This window comes from Symphodus melops, assembly GCF_947650265.1.
Source record: "Symphodus melops genome assembly, chromosome: 5".
NCBI classification, from domain to species: Eukaryota; Metazoa; Chordata; class Actinopteri; order Labriformes; family Labridae; genus Symphodus; species Symphodus melops.
Genome location: NC_136695.1, coordinates 23,345,226 through 23,362,946, shown reverse-complemented (window position 1 = coordinate 23,362,946; position 17,721 = coordinate 23,345,226). Strand labels below are relative to the sequence as shown.

The following is a 17,721-nucleotide window of genomic DNA, read 5'->3' as shown; positions in this document are numbered from 1 at the left end:
TCTTCACCTGTGGAAGAAACACACACACACACACACAGAATGGGAAAAAAAGTAAAACAGGGCCTTCTCAGCAGTGGGTCTGATCAGTCTCATCTCATCAAAACTTGGCTGAAGTTTTTTGGATGGAACCCAGCACCAATCTACTCAAGCCGCCACACTCTTCTCCGTCACACTGTCTCCCCCTGTCTGTCCCTTTGGCTCGTCACAGCAGCAGGCCTGCTCACCGGGCTATACACACCTAATGGGCTGCTGTGGAGAGAGGAGCTGCAGCGATACGGGCTGTAATCTAAAGTCTCACCACTGAACGCCAGAGGATGCCTATTTTGTTTGTTTGCTGGTTGTTACGTTGGGTGGCTAAGATGTGACAACAGACGAACCGGTACAGCTCAGAGATTTAGGAGGAGTTGCACTTGGTGGCACCGAAAAACTACAAAATAAGAAATCCAAAGATGTAATCAGGCTTGTAAGGAGAGGACACCCTTATAGTTATATATGATTTAAAATCAAGAGATTATGCGTTAAATCACTGGAAATATTATACATGTTGAAGGTCTTTAAAAAAAAAAAAAAGGTGACAATCATTTCATTTATAAATTAAACAGTTTGTTTGTGGATTGGCCTGTGCTGTCTGAAGGTCATGTAAAATCTTTTTATTTCCCACCACATCACTTGAAATAATGTTTGATTAACTGCTCATGCTCATATGCATGCAGATCAGCTTTTACTGGTTTATTACTCAATCAACACAAGAAACAGGGCTTGTCACGCCGGCTGACCAAAAATGACAAAATGGGATTACACAGTCTCCGGATTAAAGGGGTGTGTGTGTGTGTGTGTGTGTGTGTGTGTGTGTGTGTGTGTGTGTGTGTGCGTAAAGCAAGACGTGCATGTTGTGTTCAGGCCTACAGGTAGGAGCAAAGTCTCTGGGATGGATAGAGAGAGGAAAGAGGGAAAAGGAGAAGAGAGAGAGATAGAGAGAGAGAGAGAGAGAGAGAGAGAGAGAGAGAGAGAGAGAGAGAAGGAGGTTGGGTGGGGGGGAGACTCCCGACCCCCTCCTTCAAACATACACACAGAGAACTGGCTTTGGCTCCGGCTTCGCTGGAGTGGAGAACCATAAATCTTCATATAGCGGCTGTTTTGATTAATGCAGCCGAGTCGAGCTAGGGGGCTGGACCTATCCCATTACGGCCTAATGGAAGATGGAGCGGCGCTGTCTCCACCACTAGGCCCCTGTCATTTGTTCCACTTTGCAGTCCATTTGGCCGAGAGACTACAAGCCACTCCATCAAAAATATTTTCAGAGTTAATTTCCGCCCGCTTAATTCGCCTTGATTCGGATTGCGTATCGAATGGCAGGATCGATTTTCGCCTGGCGTCTAAATTAAATAAAAGAGAGGGGGGTATACTTTAAGTCTACGTTTTCTTTCTTTTCTCTTTTCCATTCCATTCTTCCACCTCTTTTCTAGACATCCTTTACTGTGAGCCGGCTCGTTCTTTTTCCACGATGCATCTCATTTCCTTCTTTCCCTCAGATTTTGATAGACCAATGTTTGCAGGACGAGGAGGAGGAGGGAGGAGAAAGAGGAGGAGGAGGATGAGGCACAAATCTGATTGTAGTTACACATGAAGGAAAACCTATTGTAAGGGGAGTGCAGGTGGATGGATTTATGGATTTGTCATAAAATACAAACAGACACATAAAGGCCTGGACATGTGGGAAACACCTTTAATACAGGTAGAGAGACGGAGGGGGGGGGGGGACTATATCCTCACATGACAGCTCTACAATTCTTAGATTCTGAAGAATACATTTGGAAACCATGGAGTAAAAAAAGAATTGGACAGGCCTACATGGGAAAAGTGGGGTAAATTAGGGGCATCGGGGTATTGAGGGGGTGAAAAATAATAGGGGGGAAAAGTACCAAAAAGAAATGAAAAGAGGCAAAAAGCACAGTGACAAATTGGTCGAGTGTGTCGCGAATTCCCTTTTAGATTTAAAGCCGCGTGTAGCCTATCGTCATATCTTTCCAGAGTAATTTATTTTCTCATTTCTCTCTCTCCCCTCACTACCCTTCCCTCTCTCTGTGTGAATTTATCTGGTAGTCACGTGGACAGAGGAGGGGGGGAAAAAGTCAATAAAAGTCTCTGGCGACAACTGTTTCCCCCATTGGTCTCTTGTCTCCTTCTTGCATTATCTCTCCTGCTTTGCCTTCTATTTGTTTATGCGCTGGAGTTTCTTCGCTCCTCCCTATTTCCTCCTCCATTCGCTGTGTTTCCTGTTTCAGATCCTCTCTTCATATCATACGACTACAAGCTATACCTACTCCTCTCCAGAGAGGCCTATTGATTTTATCCTCCCACTAACAGCAAGCCCCACGCTTTGAAATTACAAAATCAGGAAGCTGTAGGATCCATCTCTTGTATCCACCTCAGAAATGTTTCGATAAGAGGCAGAAAGTTCTCAGCGGCTTACAAGTTGGAGATGAAGGCCGGTGAGCTTTGGCTCGCAGACATGGAGCCACTTGTAGATTGTTCAAATCAACAAAGGAATTAGATTTGAATCAATCTGATTTAATTATTTTCTGCCGACTCTATGAGTCCATTAGGCCCTAACAGGAACATAAAGACAATAAAGCGATGGAGGAATAGGGAAGATCATGCAATATAGAGAACGTTGTAATACCTGACAGAGGAATAAATATTGAAACCTGGCCTTCACACTCAGCACAACCAGTTTCTTGTTGAAAAGGAGTTAAATGGCAGATTGAAGGCTACATTTTCTACAATATTATTATATTCCAAATCCTGTCAGAAAATGGCCTCTGACAAAATTTGATTTCATATGTGTTAAAAGATGTGAAAATGAAGAGGAAAAAGTGTTCGTTTTCAGTAAGGCTGCTAAAAATGGTTTTTTTTTTTTAAACCTTGTGTCCTAACATCTGATGGGGGACCGGGCTCTCAGACTATGTCTGAGTAAGTGACAGTAGTACGTGCATCAGGAAACCGTCTCTCCCTCTCACTCATCTATCGCCCTCTACCTCTCTTTATCTCCATGCATTAGAGCTACGGTATGTGTGCACAGAAATACAGGGCCATGTCTGTATATTCTGTAAGATAGAATGAATTTATCAATACGGAACGATCCAGGACTGACGGCTGCACGAGTCATTCTGTGATCAGCAAGTAGTTTTTGAGTCTTACAACCCAGCGCAGTGAAGACACAGATGATTAATAGGAGAAAGGTACAGACACAATAAAGATCTATCAGTCTGTCTATCTGTCAAGTCCTGTCCCAAATATGATACAGGACGTATTCTCCCCATATGGCTGTCCCCTTTAACATGAACACAGCGTTTAGATGTTGTTAGCTATGGCCGGTTACTCACCACCTGTACAGTTCTCCCCTCGTTCTCGTCACAAAACAACTCAATTTTACTCCTGTGGCTGTTATTTCTCTAGATCCATGTTTATTCATGTTAAACATCAGGGCTACTCCCTCATGTTGAGGCGACAGGAGTTTGTTTTAAATGAAACGCAAATGTAGAAAAATGATTCCTGAAGTACCAGTAGAGTATTTAACCATGAAAATATAAACCTTCTGAACCACTTTACTACACATAGATTCACTGAGGTAAAAGAAGTTTGTTTAAATCATTGTCTTCAGCCGATGCCCAGGCCCATTGATTCTTCAGTATGACTAAATGATGTTGGGTTTAAGCAGTGGTTATTCCTTAAATGGAAGATGGTGATGCAATCTACTCTTGTCTATAATCCCTGCTAGGTTGGCAGTATAGTCACTATGGCCGAACAAAGAAAAGATTGGATTACTTCAGACTATGACACTTAAAAAAAACAACACACGTCATGTTCCGATAAGGACTGACAGCCAAAACTGTTTGGATCAAAAACACATTTTATGTCATGCTAATGCTATGAGTTCCACCAAAAAGAGCACAAGAGGAATTTAAGACATCAGAGGAAAATCAATAAACGATCTGATTTTTGGTTATTATCGATCCATTATCGATGAGCGTCATTTGTCCAACATGGTGACTGAAATGTTACATTTGACTATAAAGAGTCCTGCTGAGTTGGTTGAAGGAGGACCTTCCCAAATAGCAATCTCAACCTCTAAAAAAGAAAGAATCAGCTTCGCTTTACATTCATTATTTGAAATCTATTTCCTTTTTTATGCATAACCTTTATGAATTCTTATTTTACAAGAAATTGTTAGTGTTTTTTTTTTTTCTGAATCAGAAATCAAGGTTGCGTTTTGACAACAATATCTTTATCAAAAACGTCTGAAAGTTGAACTCGAGTAGAAAAAAGGAAATGAAATGAAATGAAAGCTGTCTCGAAGTGACCTTTAGCAAACGACCTCTCCATGACAATAATGTCATACTGGTAGACAAACTCTTACCGAAGCACAAACAGATGCACGAGTTAACATCAACCACTCCATGTGCGGCAGATTACGTCCCATGCTACCGTCGAGCTGAAGAGGTTGATAAAAGGGTCACTGTGCTGCGGGTCTCCTTGGGGGGTTCACACTTTTACAGCAAACAGGACTGATGGCCAAGCACCCGGCAATATGACTTGTTCACTCAGCCCCTCCAATATCAGAGTCTCTATTTCAGTCGCCACATCTGTTATTGTCTGATTCTTAAGAAAAAAGTGGCTGAGCAGAGGATAATGAAATCAAAGCCCAACACACACAGCCAAGAAGCCCCTGGTAAGAAACACTGTGTCAATATTAATCTCCCTGACAGAAAGTCGAAATATGGCATCTGTCACACATCATCTTCCCTCTCTGCTGTCTCTCTGCAGAGTGGAAAAAGAGGGAGAGGTGGTTTTGGTGGGAGTGAAGAGGGGGAAGTTGTTGGAAATTGAGGACATGGACTGGAAAGGGCAAAGGACTAAAGGATTCGAAAAAATAATTCTATGTTTTTCGCATATCGGTCTGGTAGCAGGCGTTTCAAATCAGCGAAAAAATAACATTGAGGACTTGTAATGGCATGTCAAGGCCACGTCTCACAAAACATACTGTTATAAACCACTTTACAAAGTGACACAGGAAAGAGGTCCGCTTACGTTTGAATTTGAGAAAAGGACAAACATGACCAAACGTACGCTTTAGGGTCATAAAACAGAAGTCGCAACTTTTGCGACTGACGCCGACAAAAGCTAAATTGATTTGCTCGCCACTGGGGGGTGAGCCAATGATCAATACATAAATGGCTACTGTATGTATCTCAGCAACCAAATACATCTTGTACATTGCTGTGGGCAGTCTTGCGGATCTCCCACTGACATGGCAAGAGACCTGCTGTTTAAAAAATCTAAAATAGTTTGGTTAAAATATGTGAAAAATAAAATCTAACAGTTGGACTCATACTGTAGGATACACGTGTTTGTGTATTTGACAGTGATTACTTTTAGAAGAAGCGGTTCTTTTTGTCCAGTAATGTGTTGGATTCACGTAATAAAAAGATTTTTCTTTATTTGTGTCATTCCCAACAAATCCCTGAACTAACCAAAACAATGGATTTACTTTTCTCACTATTATGACCAATGTAGCACAGCAGGATGTAGTTGTTATCAAAACTGTTCAAAGATATAATCCAGCCATATTGTTTCCCTGGAGTGACATGTTCCTCCATTACATTAAGACATCAACATTGATTTTAGTGTGATGTAGTGAATCTCTGATTCACAGACTAACTGCCATAAACAGTCACAGAGCAGTGATTCTCAATCAGTGGTAAGAAGACTTCTGGGGCCGAGAAGCATTTCTTAAAAGACAACAGGTGAGAAGAGAGTTAGATCTAATTACATTAACCGCTGACATATTTATATGCTAATATAAAACAAATCTAAATCATTTGACTGGTTTGTATTTACATTTTGCATGTGCACAGCAAAGAAAGGAGGATATTATTAGATGTACAACACGAATTGACCGTTGGTTAAATATAGTAGGATTCAATCTCTCCCAGTTCGGTTTCTACACTTCAAATTCACCGTCTGAATAAATCCTCCTGATGAGTTTGTCTTTCTAAAACGTCATTAAAAATGTAGTCGTCAGTGGAAACGAACAGACCTGAGGCTGAGTGAAGTTTGATAGTTTACCAGGCAATTTAACACCTTGTTGGATGTTAATTCTAGTCATTGAAATTATGGACAAACAATATATAATACACAGTACTCTGACAGCTTATTGCTTTGATTATGTCAGCATTAAACATTACATACGTTTATACAACTATTTACATGTTCTCATCTTATCCCTAACTTGTACTTAACTGTGATATTCTTGAAAACGCATCGTGACCTTCTCATGGAAGTGCATAAAACAAAGAGTTAATAACGAAGGTCAAAATGTTAAAAGCAACAAGTGAGAATTGATCTCCCTCGCTACAGGGCAGAAAAACTGAAGTCAGTCTTATAACAGGACGCTTAAAGGCAGCTTTCACAAAAACAAGATCTCTTGGTGATGATATAAAATGTCCTCAGATATTTAATCAGTTTCCCCAGGCTTGAGGTTTCTGCTCCCCATGCACATCCATGCTGTCCTTTATACATCCTTCAATCATCCAGGACTTTTCAGCCTGTTATCTTTTTCTCCCACTCGTTTCACCCAGAACATTTTCCTGTCTTTCATCCTTTTTCCATCTGCTTCCTACTCCTCCCACCTCTCTTCTTCCTCCCTCTGTCTCTCCGTCTTTTGGACATTTCTCTTGGTCCTTCCTTTATGCCTCCACTCTACCTCTCCACCCCCCCCCTCCCCCCTTTCCCCCCACCCCTCTTTCCCCTGTGATGAATGAGTCTGTCTGCTGGGTGCAGTTCATATTTACTGAGCAGGGGAGCGCACACTGTCAGTCTCCCTCGCCCTCCACATCTCTATCCCTCCACTAAAGAGACAGAGGGAGCAAGAGGTTACAGTGGGAAGAGAGGACGAGGGAGGCCGTGGTCAAGAGATCCACTCCCGGAGTCACTACGACAGCAGCCGGCTTGGTGGGGAACACATTAGTCCTGAGCAGCGTAGTTTCTCACTGTTATCATTAGAGGTGGTTGAGAGAGAGAGAAATCTTCCTTAGCCTTTGACCAACCTGTCAATGTGGTGATACTAATAGGGAATAAACAGCGTCTTTCCATCCCTCCGTGTGTAACTCGGCAGTCTACTCTCAGCACTCAATGCAACACAATTTAATCTTTTTCCATCCTTTGTGTGAGCCATGCTTTTAGGCACATTTGGACTTGAGAGGGAGAGAAGTAAGAGCCGCTACCAGCTGCAGCTTACCAAAGGCCCACAAAATACCCAGTTTCATCTACACCCACACACACCAGTGTGTTGCGGGGAGTCAAACGGTGTGTTTTGACCCGTGTGTTGACCTCTTCATGAATAAGAGGAGTGGATGCGGGCCTGCCGCAGCCCAAAGGGACAGGCCAAGAGCCGCTGCAAAGCCCTGCAGAGCCACCATCTCTTCCCACACAGTGACCTCCGAGGCCAGCCAACACCAAAACCACCGTAGCGTGATGACACCGGTGACACCCAGCGCCAACGCACAAAATGTGTTCCTCTGCCAAATTGACAAAAATATAGACAGTAAATACAAGGAAAATTGGATGGCTCAAATTACATCACAAAAAGAAAATCCCCTCAACTGGGTTTTTATAAGATCCAATATGAGGTAATTTAATCCTCAGACTGCAACCTAACGCTCGACCAACTGTCTGTCAAAGGGGCAGATTGAAAATGTTTTTGCTATTTGGTTTTGGAGAAGGGAAGGCCAAATAAATGTAAGGATTTATGTTTCGATTTGTGGATGATTTGCAGCAGACACTCAGCCCTCTCTGTGCATCTATATCTGCGCTGATTAAAAGTAATTTCACTGTAAACATTCATCTCATTTTGCTGTATGTCAGAAATCTGAGGAGGAGAGTGGAAGAGAATCAGGGGAAAATAGGAGCAGGAGGGGAAAATAGTGGAACGCTGAAAGGAGGAAAGGAAAGCATCATGCCATAATCAGCTGAATATTAGGGAAAATTGGTGACGGGAAAGGCAAAAAATTGGATACAGGAGAAAGATTTCTGAGGAGTAGAGAAAAGCCTGAATGCATCAAATGTGGAAGCAATGACGGGTATCAAAACGGATGAAACAAATGCAGGCTCCTCTCTGGATAAATCACGGCTGTAAAATATCCTTTAGGAGGTTCTAAAAGCCGTCGTCAGCCGACAAATGAAAGGGTCAGAGGTCTAACACAGGGAGCACTATCTGCTGGAACAACACGGTCTATGATGGAGGAGGTAGTATAGTGCTTTACAACAGGACATAAAAGATATTTTCTATATGCAATGACGACCGCTGGCTTTCTCCACGTCGTAGTTCTCTAAAACTTCTTCTGAGTGAGGAGCATTTCCTGAGCTCGCCTTGTCCCTGAAGCATCCTTACCACAGCTTTCCATTTCCCCCTGGTGCCTCAAGAGAGGAACTACTGCTGCTTCACTGCGGCCTCTCAGGGAAGATTCATCGGCCGGCTCCTCTGCTCTACAGCTGATGCAGGCCTCAAACTGGGATGTATCCGGCTTATGCGTTTAACTTATCCAGATGATAAGTTAAACGCACACAACATGGAAAAGGGTACACAGCATTTGTCAGGATGCATCCTCTACCACCTCATGTTAATGCTCTGCAGCGAACCCCCCCATACCCCACCCACACCTCCTTGTCCCCGGGTCATATTTGTCCATCTGCCTGCCACGCCAATGGAACATTCCAGAAACGGCTGCTGTGCAATCTATCTCAATTTTCCAAATCTATTAACTTTCTTTGTGCAGCCTGCCTCTCCTCGAGCCCGATCTTTAAAAACCGTGGTTGTTCAACAATTATGATAACTGCAACAGGGGGAATTAGAGAATCCACCCATTCATCTCTCTGCCCCTCCTCCGCACAGACATGACGCGGCTAAATGAAAAATGGACACACTTTAAGAAGTATTGATTCCAGCTTTAAACAAAGGTACAGTCAATATTATTTACTACTAAATATATCTTTGTTATCTGTGCCGGAGTCGTAGTTACTGCTCTGTCCTCGTAATTGCGGACATAAAAATAATAGACCAATTCCCACTGAATTGACCGAGACAGGTTGGGTTGTGGCCCTTGTCCGGGTGATGCATATCCTGGGTGTAAATAAATGTGTGAGCTAGGTTTTCCTCTGATGACTGTCTATTTGATCCACACAGGAAATATAAAGCGAAAGAGACAGAGTGAGACAGGGGGGGAAACATTCTTAAGATAAATCGCAAAGCATGAAAAAAGGCAAAGTCATCTTCTAGCCATGATTGTTTTTCACATGTTCTTTTCTCTTGTTATTGTGTTTCCTCCTCAAAGAGCCTTTGACGTATTCAGTTTGGGGATTTTTTTTTTTTTTTAAGGCATTTCTTTTTTTGTGTGCATTTCCTCAGCTTACTGCTGTTTCTTTTGTCATGCGGAAAATTAAACTTTGCTTTGATTTTTTTTTGTCCAGAGTACATCACTTTTGTGGAATCTCACCACAACACATCTGGCAAAACAGCATCTCTTATTCGAGTCCGGCGTTTCTTGCAGAAAAAAAAAAAAGTCATAAAATGCTGAGAAATAAAATTTCCTTTCTTGACAATTTTTAGAATTTAACTTGGTTTTAAAAATATTCTGCCAGTTGCTTCATCCGCATGTGAGTGATCTCAGTATTAAAACGCAGCATTTAATTTATCTAACAGGTCATGTTTTTTTTCCCTATATTCTTAAACTATCAAAAAATAAATGTTACATCTTTTGTAGGTAGTGTTGTGTGAACAGTTAGCGCCAGTAATAAGGCGTCAATCTTTTTTACCTGTGTGCTTCCATAGATATGTCGAGGTTCACAAATATCATGTTACACCCCTGACAATGACTACTATTAAAATTGATTCTTACCAAAGCACAGACAAGGACTTCCAGGATCTGCGAGCAGCCGAGGTAGAGTCCAAGTGTCAGAGGATCCCATGAAGCAACAAAGTGATGTTTTGTAGACTCTGACGGGTGATTTCTTCACGACCTCCAGGTAACCAAAGCTGTTTACAGGAACAGGGCCGGTGTGCACTGTCCGAGGTCACTGCAGGAAGGCCTTCTTTCTTATGGACTGTGGATCAAAGTCAGAAAAGTGCAAATTTAATGAGGACATTTAAGGGATGTACCCAGGAAATACTGTACCAAAAAGAACTCTATTAAGGTCGAGGCTAATTTTTTTACTTTTCAAATTGACAGACCCAAACCAGCAGACAAAAGAGAATGTTAAAACCCCCTCAATAAAACAAATGATTTTACCATTGTGGTAATCCAGGTGATGATACTGGACATGGCATGCTGCTGCAGGAAGCCCGGCTCAGTTAACTGTATGGAGGATGCAGCTGTAAATCTCAGGAGTCTCTGAGAGACGAAGCTGAGAAGAGTCAACGTAATAAGTATTTAACTTGGTATTTAGTTACTTTCAATAAAAACATAATAAAAGGCAGATAATAATTGATTCATTTATGACAGGTAAGAAATAAATAAAAGAACAAATGTCCAATAAAAAAAGATTCAAACACTGATTTGCTGATCTTAATAGTTGATTAGAATTATTATCCCACAGATTACTGCGCTGAAAAAATACAATTCTTACAATTATAAAATATCACTATGCATATGACTTGATACTCAGTGGAAGTGATGGTACATAGTACTTGCCTCTAGACGTACTTGCATAATGATGTTATGCCTGATAAAAACAAAGATCGTCTCTCCTGCTCAATGAAAGGTCTTCTCTTCGTCACATCTTATTCCTCTAGCATCGTTGCCCTCTATGAAAAGATGTTTTATTATTATTATTATTAGTATTATTATTATTATAAGCCTACTACAATGGTCTGTGAAGTATTCCCTTCTCCAGAAGAAATTCCTCCCTAATGAAGCTCTCATTTTCAGAAGTCTTCTTCTCTTATGTTGGTCATGATAGTCAGTCAATTACAATTCAATTTGAGAGTGACCACATAAGTGTGTTTTCAGTCTTCTTGGGGCTACACAATCTCCTTCTGAACGAAGGGATCTTTAATATCTTACCTATCATAGGTTTTGTGTCCTTTGTGCATCTCACAGACTGGGTCATCTCACCTGCTGCCTTCCTGTTAGTATTGAGGAAGTTATCTATAGAAAGAGAAGGAAGGCACGTGAAATTGTACACACAGAGAATTAAACCCGTACCTGCTTAATTTTGACCTCAAAAGCTCTTACTTAATCCTCATTAATGTGACTAGAAGAAAAGACCATACTGCCACAAGAGGTCACTGTGTCTGACTTTTAACTCTGTTTTGCAGCAACACAAATGTTTACTATCTCTGTAAACACGTGTTCTTCGGTATATTAAGTACACCCTAAACTCTTTAAATCTATATAATCTGTGTTTAAAATACGAGTATGGATACTGCTCACTCTCAAGTGTGTGAAGGTTGTTTTGAGAATAAATGTCATTTTACACGTGATTTTTAGCATCTCTACTGCGAGTGAAAGAACAGTAAGTTTCATGAAATACTTCCCTTGTCATGTCACACAAAAATGTAAAGCCTTACACACTCAAACTAAATATATATTTAGTTTTGTAATGTAATAAATCATGTCATTACAAAATCACGAGCTCACCTGGAAGCAGCCGTACAGGCGCGTGAAGTTGGGGCGAGTCAGAGGTAGATTAATGTTCATGCTTAACTTTCGGTGTAAAGTTTTAAATATTCAAGGCCAGAGAAGATACCACTTATTTAATGTAAGTATGATATGGTTATAAGCATTTACGTATGCTAACCAAAACGTATTGTTTTAAACGCTTTGAAACCATTACATTAGAGTTGTTTGGGGAACCGTCTACTACCTTTAAATGAGGATGTTTTGTGTATTCACCTTCACCGCGTGACTCGTGTGCGGGGCTTCTGCACTGAACAAAAGTTGGACACCTCCCCGCCGGGATGAACCGGGTTACTCTACTTCAACTCTTAGTGAACTGTGTGACAGACAGGCACTTCATATTTCAGATGAAGGAAGCTCACTTTATCATGACTTCTAAATGTTTTCAAAGAGCATTGACGTTTCTATATGTCCTTTTCTAAATTTAAGAGTATGTTTTTACAATCTGTATCCAAGAAATTATCTTTTTTTTGTAAACACTGTTTAGTGAAATCTGCTTTCTGGAAAATGTAGAGTCCCATGTAAAATAAAACAATTATGGGGTGCTGGTGGTACAGTGGGTCAAGCATCCCCATGTATGGAGGCTATGGTCCATGACCATGGGCATGTCAATCCGCTCTCTCTTTCCCCGAGTTTCATCTCTATACACCGTCCTATATCTCCAATAAAGGCACAAAAGCCCAGAAATAAATCTTCAATGAAAACAATTATTGAAGGAACTATGACAGAGAATAAAAATGTGAAAAATCATAGCTGAAAATCCATCAAACACCAATTGGCTTTGCAGCGTTAAAGGAGGTAGTTATACGAACATCACATAAGTGCAGGGCTCTGCAAGAACAACAGACTGAGGAAGAAGATAGGCTTGCTCAAATGTCTCAAAAAAGTTTCTTATTAATCATATTTTAAAACCTTTTTTTGTGGCATTTAAGCAAGTGTGCGAGCCTATGTTCTTCCTCAGTCTCCAATGTTAAATACATATCAGTTTATGGTAAATGGAGTAACTATCATAGTTCATATAAATAAAGCAGACACTGGCAAAAAACGTCTCCCCTTTCTCGTAAATTACTATTTATTTATAGCAGTAATAATCTTTTCAGAATTTTCCAGTTTTTATTTTGATTGTCCTCATTGTGCACAAATGCTTGAGATTATTTTCCTTGACACTAATTAGCATCAAACACCCTGTTTGTGCACTAACCATTTTATTTATTAATTTTTTTACAAACCTTACAGCAAAGATCTCTGGAGAAACAAAACAATTCACAACAAGCATATCTGATGACACACTGGCTACGTTTACATGTGCACAATTTCTTCAATCTGGTTGAAATTATTCCGATTTCACTGTTTGCATGGATGCCAAATAACATGGTCAGATTGTGTCATATCTGCCGGAAACGTCAGAAGAAGCGACTTCAGCCTTGTTTTGTTATAAACACTGAAAATGGCAGACATATTTCCGCATAGTTTAAAAATAATGTCAACTTTGTAATATACACACCTTTCAGACATGTGAACCTTTTCTTGCAGCATTGTTTGACTTTCTAACTTTAAGGCTTTACTGTCTAAACATTATCTTATTGGTTAGATCATAGAATGAAACTGTCGACTGGCATTAAGGATAAATCGACATGCTGCCACTTGTCGACCTGACTTTAAAATCAGGCTGTATTAGTTCTTCTGAATTCACTTTTATTCTTATAATTCTTATTTTAACACTATTATCATTTGTCTCACCTGACCTTAAAAAATGTTTTTAGGCAGACGAAGCCGAATACAACTTTCAATTTTAAATTGGTTTTCGCTCCAAAGTGGACTATTTTTTACTGCAATGTTATATTGTTATAAAAGAATGTAGTATGAAATCTTATCTATGAGAGGCATAAAAAGATACATTCATACATAAAACACAAATATGATCTAAACGAGACAGGTGGGTGAGAGTCATGGATCAAGAGTGGAGACTTTCAAATGACATGGCAATCATTCGTGAAGTTTTGCACTCTGATCATAGACTGTAAACATCAGGCTCTGATGGAAACACGTCAACTTTACTAAGCAGACATGCGCAGTCAGGACCATTTAACCCCAGTCAGGCAGACAGGCTCAGGTGGAGCGTGTACATGAATCCTGATCCGAACAACGATCAACAAAAACAACCCATCTGGATCCGAATGAAATCTCTTTCCGAATGAGCTTGATCGGATCAGTCTGTTCTGATGGACCTGTTTATATGCAGCGTTTATATTCTGATCATGCTATTATTCTGATTATTTGTGTCCATGTAAATACAGCCAGTGACTCATACCGCAAAAACAAACCTTGGATACCATAGTGTCCTGCAAAAAACAGTTCATCTAACCTGGAAACTAAAATAAAATAATGCCTTTGGTAGGGCTGTAAGGAGATCTGTGCAATAACATTATGATAACGTGTTCAATCCACTTTTCACAATAGATGAAAACAGTCACCTGGGCCAAGTGGTTCCATAAAGTTTTTTTTTTTTTAAATAGTTGTATACAGATATTAGTTTAGACTTAAACACATGAAAAAGTCTATTAGAATTCCCCCATGGCGACAAATAAAGTTTTTGGAATTTAATTGTTCTCAGAGTGACCACTTGAAATCAGGCAAGCTTATTTACAGTCTTCTTCATGCTCTTAATGCTCAACGACATTTAGCTACGTGCCCAGAAAGATGGTGAGAGCGAGCAAACCTGCGGAGGCAGTTAGGACAGGAAAATGGCTTCTCCCCTGTGTGTGTTAACATGTGAGTTTTCAAGTGGCCTGACAAGCGAAAGCTTTTTTCGCATTCTGAGCACGTGTAGGGACGCAGGTTAGTGTGACTCCTACGATGCTTGCCCAGGTCACCAGAGGAGGTGTAGCAGCGATGGCAGTCTGGACATTCGAAGGGCTTTTCTCCGGAGTGTATCCTCTTGTGCTTCACCAGGTCACCAGACTGGGTGAAACTCTTGTTACATTCATCACATTTGTAGGGTCTCTCACCAGTGTGAGTGCGTTGGTGGTTTCTTAAATGTGCAAGGCGAATGAACCTATTGCCACAGACTGTGCAGTGGTAGGGTCTCTCTCCAGTGTGTGTCCGCAGGTGTATTTTCAAAGCACCTAGATCTCCGATCTTCAGTCCACAGTCCCCGCACTGGTGAGCTTTCTCGCTGTTGTGGAGCTTGCTGTGAACCCTCAAGTTTTTCCTGGTGTTAAAGTTTTTCCCACACACGTTGCAGTGAAAAGGTTTCTCACTGGAATGTGTCCTCAAGTGAAGATTCAGACTCGCCTTCAAGCCAAACTCCTTTCCACATACAGAGCAAGAATACTCCTTCTTGCTGGAGTGCGTCGTCAAGTGGCAGTTAAGGTGATGCGATCGCAAGAAGGCTTTCCCACAAACCTGACATTTGTACGGCTTCTCCCCCGTGTGAATTTTCATGTGTTGCCGCCAACCACTGCGCTCCACAAACCTCCTGCCACAGTCTCTGCAGACGAACGGCCGGTCCCCCGTGTGGGTACGCATGTGATCTTCCAGGCTTTGAGGTGTGCGTAGGATTTTACCGCACTCAGGACACGGCACACCAATATCCAGACAGATTGGCTTATCCTCCGGTTCTGTGTTATCTGGTTTATGACACAAATGAGGCCCTTGGCCCCAGGTAGCTTTGAAACTCTTTCCACAGTCAGCACAGCTTAGATGCCCCCCTCTGGTTACCACAGACATATTGTGCCACCGCTGACAGTGATTCTTGAGGTTCTTTAGATACTGAAAGCTGCGTGCACAGGTTGGACAGGGGTAGAGCCTTCGTGGAGGGGCGGCTGGATGGGCTTCATGTGCATGAACCCTCAGCTTCACTTTGGAAGTGAAGGTGCTACTGCAGACTGTGCAGGTGTGTTTGGGGAGAAGGTTCTGTGTGCTGCTTGAGAGGCATTTTTTCAGACTTGCGAGATACTGCTTCTGATGGACCCACTTGACATGCTTCTCTAAGAACTCCAAGTCAGTGAAGGAGACAGAGCAGTGGGGACATGGAAAGAAGTCAGATGATGACTCTAAGAAAAAGCAGAAACAATGAGAATGCAGAGAACATTAAATGTAAGAAAGAATTGGCATTAAAAACAAACCTAACACACTGACCTTTAAAGAAACATACTGATTTTAAGATAATACATGCAGGCTGTTGCATTTCCTAGATTCACCTTTAGAGGCTGTTAGCATCATAAAATCTAAAGTTTTTTTTTTACCATACTTGACACTGATATTTTGATTGATAAATGTTAGTAACTAAGTACTGAAGCAAAAAAAGAAATTATACTAAAAAAAATATTAAGTAACAAAATACATATCCAAAAACTGCTAAATAGTGTCTGCTAGGCTTTAATACAGAATGACAATTTACATTATTTAAAATCAAATGGTACTTGCATGAAATATGCATACAAAAAACACAATAATCCAACATAACATCCTAGTAAAGGGTGTTTTAAAGTGTTTCTTACCTGTGCAGAGCTGCTCATCCTCTCCACAGTCGTCCTGAATATTGTCCACATCCTCTTCTGCGTCTCCCTCCTCTTTTATCCTCACCTCTGACTCCTCCTTGACAGCTTCAGTATATTCACAATCTGGCTGCTCAAACTCGTCCTTTACAAAAACATCTGGGTTGGGAACATCAGTCCAGGGTGTCAGGTTTGTGTCTGAGCAGCTTAATGAGTTTAAACTGAGCTCTCCACTGATCTCCTGTGGATGTGCTTCCTCTTTAATTTGCACATTGAGGCCTTCTCCATGACTGCAAATTTCACTGGAGTCCTCTTCGGGTTTGTATTCAGTCTGAACTTCGACCACATTGTGTGGTGTCTTCACGTCAGCTGCTTTGTTTTGCAAAGACTTCTTCTTGGCAGCTTTCATCTTCATCTTGTCACCTTTAATGGGGGATTAGGATTTGGTCTCTGGTTTTAGTGTGCTGTGGACCAGAGGAATGCTGCATTATTATTGCTGAATATATATCAAGGCAAAGTTACCGATATACAAGGAAATGACAGCAATGCAAACACGAAAATAAGCGTTTGTATTCCTGTTAAATGTTAGCATCCTGCTAATATATATATGTTATCCTACGATAACAGCAGCTTTAGCCTAGCAGCATTGAGCTGCGGTTGATTTTCTATTAACTCATCCACCGTCTGTGTCATCCTGCTTTTCACGGCTGAAAGGTCCAAACTTACCTTTGCAAACTCTGAAATTCAACAAAAACATATTATAGAAAAACCAAGCACGCGTTTACGAAGCGTCAACATTACACGCGAATGTGTAGTGATAATAAGATATTAACAGAGAACCGGACTTCCTGTGGTTCCGTCCAATCAGCTTCTGATCAGTGACGTCCACAATGCAATTAAAGGGACAGGAGCATCACAGGACACTCAGCAGCTGTTCAACTCTGACTCAATCAGAGATTAGATTGACCTTCATCAAATGTATGTTGTTCTGTCTGGGATACTTCATCCGAAATATCTGACTTCAATTACATTTACAAGAGTAGAAATTACGATGTTTTATTTTATTTTAATGTTATTATACATTATTTAGAAGGATCTTGATATAAAGTAATGGCTTTCCTAACATACACAGACATAATTTGACATGTATTATTTACTCAATAAGACTACAGTCTGGTAAATATTACGTTTCCATGATATCCAAAAAGACTTTTGTTTTTTAATTATTTGTTAAATATTTATTTTATAATATTTTTTTCTTTTCGCCTTTCATCTAGTCATTTTAGTTTAATAAAAAAACGGTATTTGTATTTTCCTAGTTTCTTTTTGCAGTGTTCAGTTGATGTTGATTTAGTTACACAATAGTTTTTAAGTGTGTGATTAGAGATAGATAAAATAAGCACAGACTGTGTGTTGAATACAGGACTACTGTTTGCAAAAAAAAAAACCCTAGTTCATCTGGGTAGATCTCAAACTTCTTTTTAAAA

General features: G+C 40.7%; 2 protein-coding genes and 1 long non-coding RNA gene across 3 annotated transcripts in view; 1 reads left to right on the top strand and 2 right to left on the bottom strand.

The window, feature by feature from the left end:
- Positions 1–11,918, bottom strand: part of erfl1 (Ets2 repressor factor like 1) — an 86,848-nt gene extending 74,930 nt beyond the window's left edge. The window contains exons 1-5 of the mRNA XM_079344551.1: positions 11,697–11,918; positions 11,121–11,204; positions 10,761–10,861; positions 10,347–10,461; positions 9,957–10,093 (exon numbers count right to left, since the gene is read on the bottom strand). The gene's annotated coding sequence lies outside the window, so the exon portion shown is untranslated. The remainder of the gene's footprint in view (positions 1–9,956; positions 10,094–10,346; positions 10,462–10,760; positions 10,862–11,120; positions 11,205–11,696) is intronic.
- An 850-nt stretch (positions 11,919–12,768) lies between these two features.
- On the top strand, positions 12,769–14,121 carry LOC306823454. The gene is made up of 2 exons (XR_013779004.1): positions 12,769–13,040; positions 13,855–14,121. It is a non-coding gene; the product is annotated as an uncharacterized lncRNA (long non-coding RNA).
- LOC306823453 (uncharacterized protein) lies at positions 13,871–17,109 on the bottom strand. The gene is made up of 3 exons (XM_079342997.1): positions 16,961–17,109; positions 16,238–16,698; positions 13,871–15,790 (listed from the first exon to the last, which is right to left on the bottom strand). Exons 2-3 carry the CDS (start codon positions 16,647–16,649, stop codon positions 14,406–14,408), a joined length of 1,797 nt encoding a protein of 598 aa, XP_079199123.1. The 5' UTR covers positions 16,650–16,698; positions 16,961–17,109; the 3' UTR covers positions 13,871–14,405.
- Between the last annotated feature and the right edge of the window lie 612 nt (positions 17,110–17,721).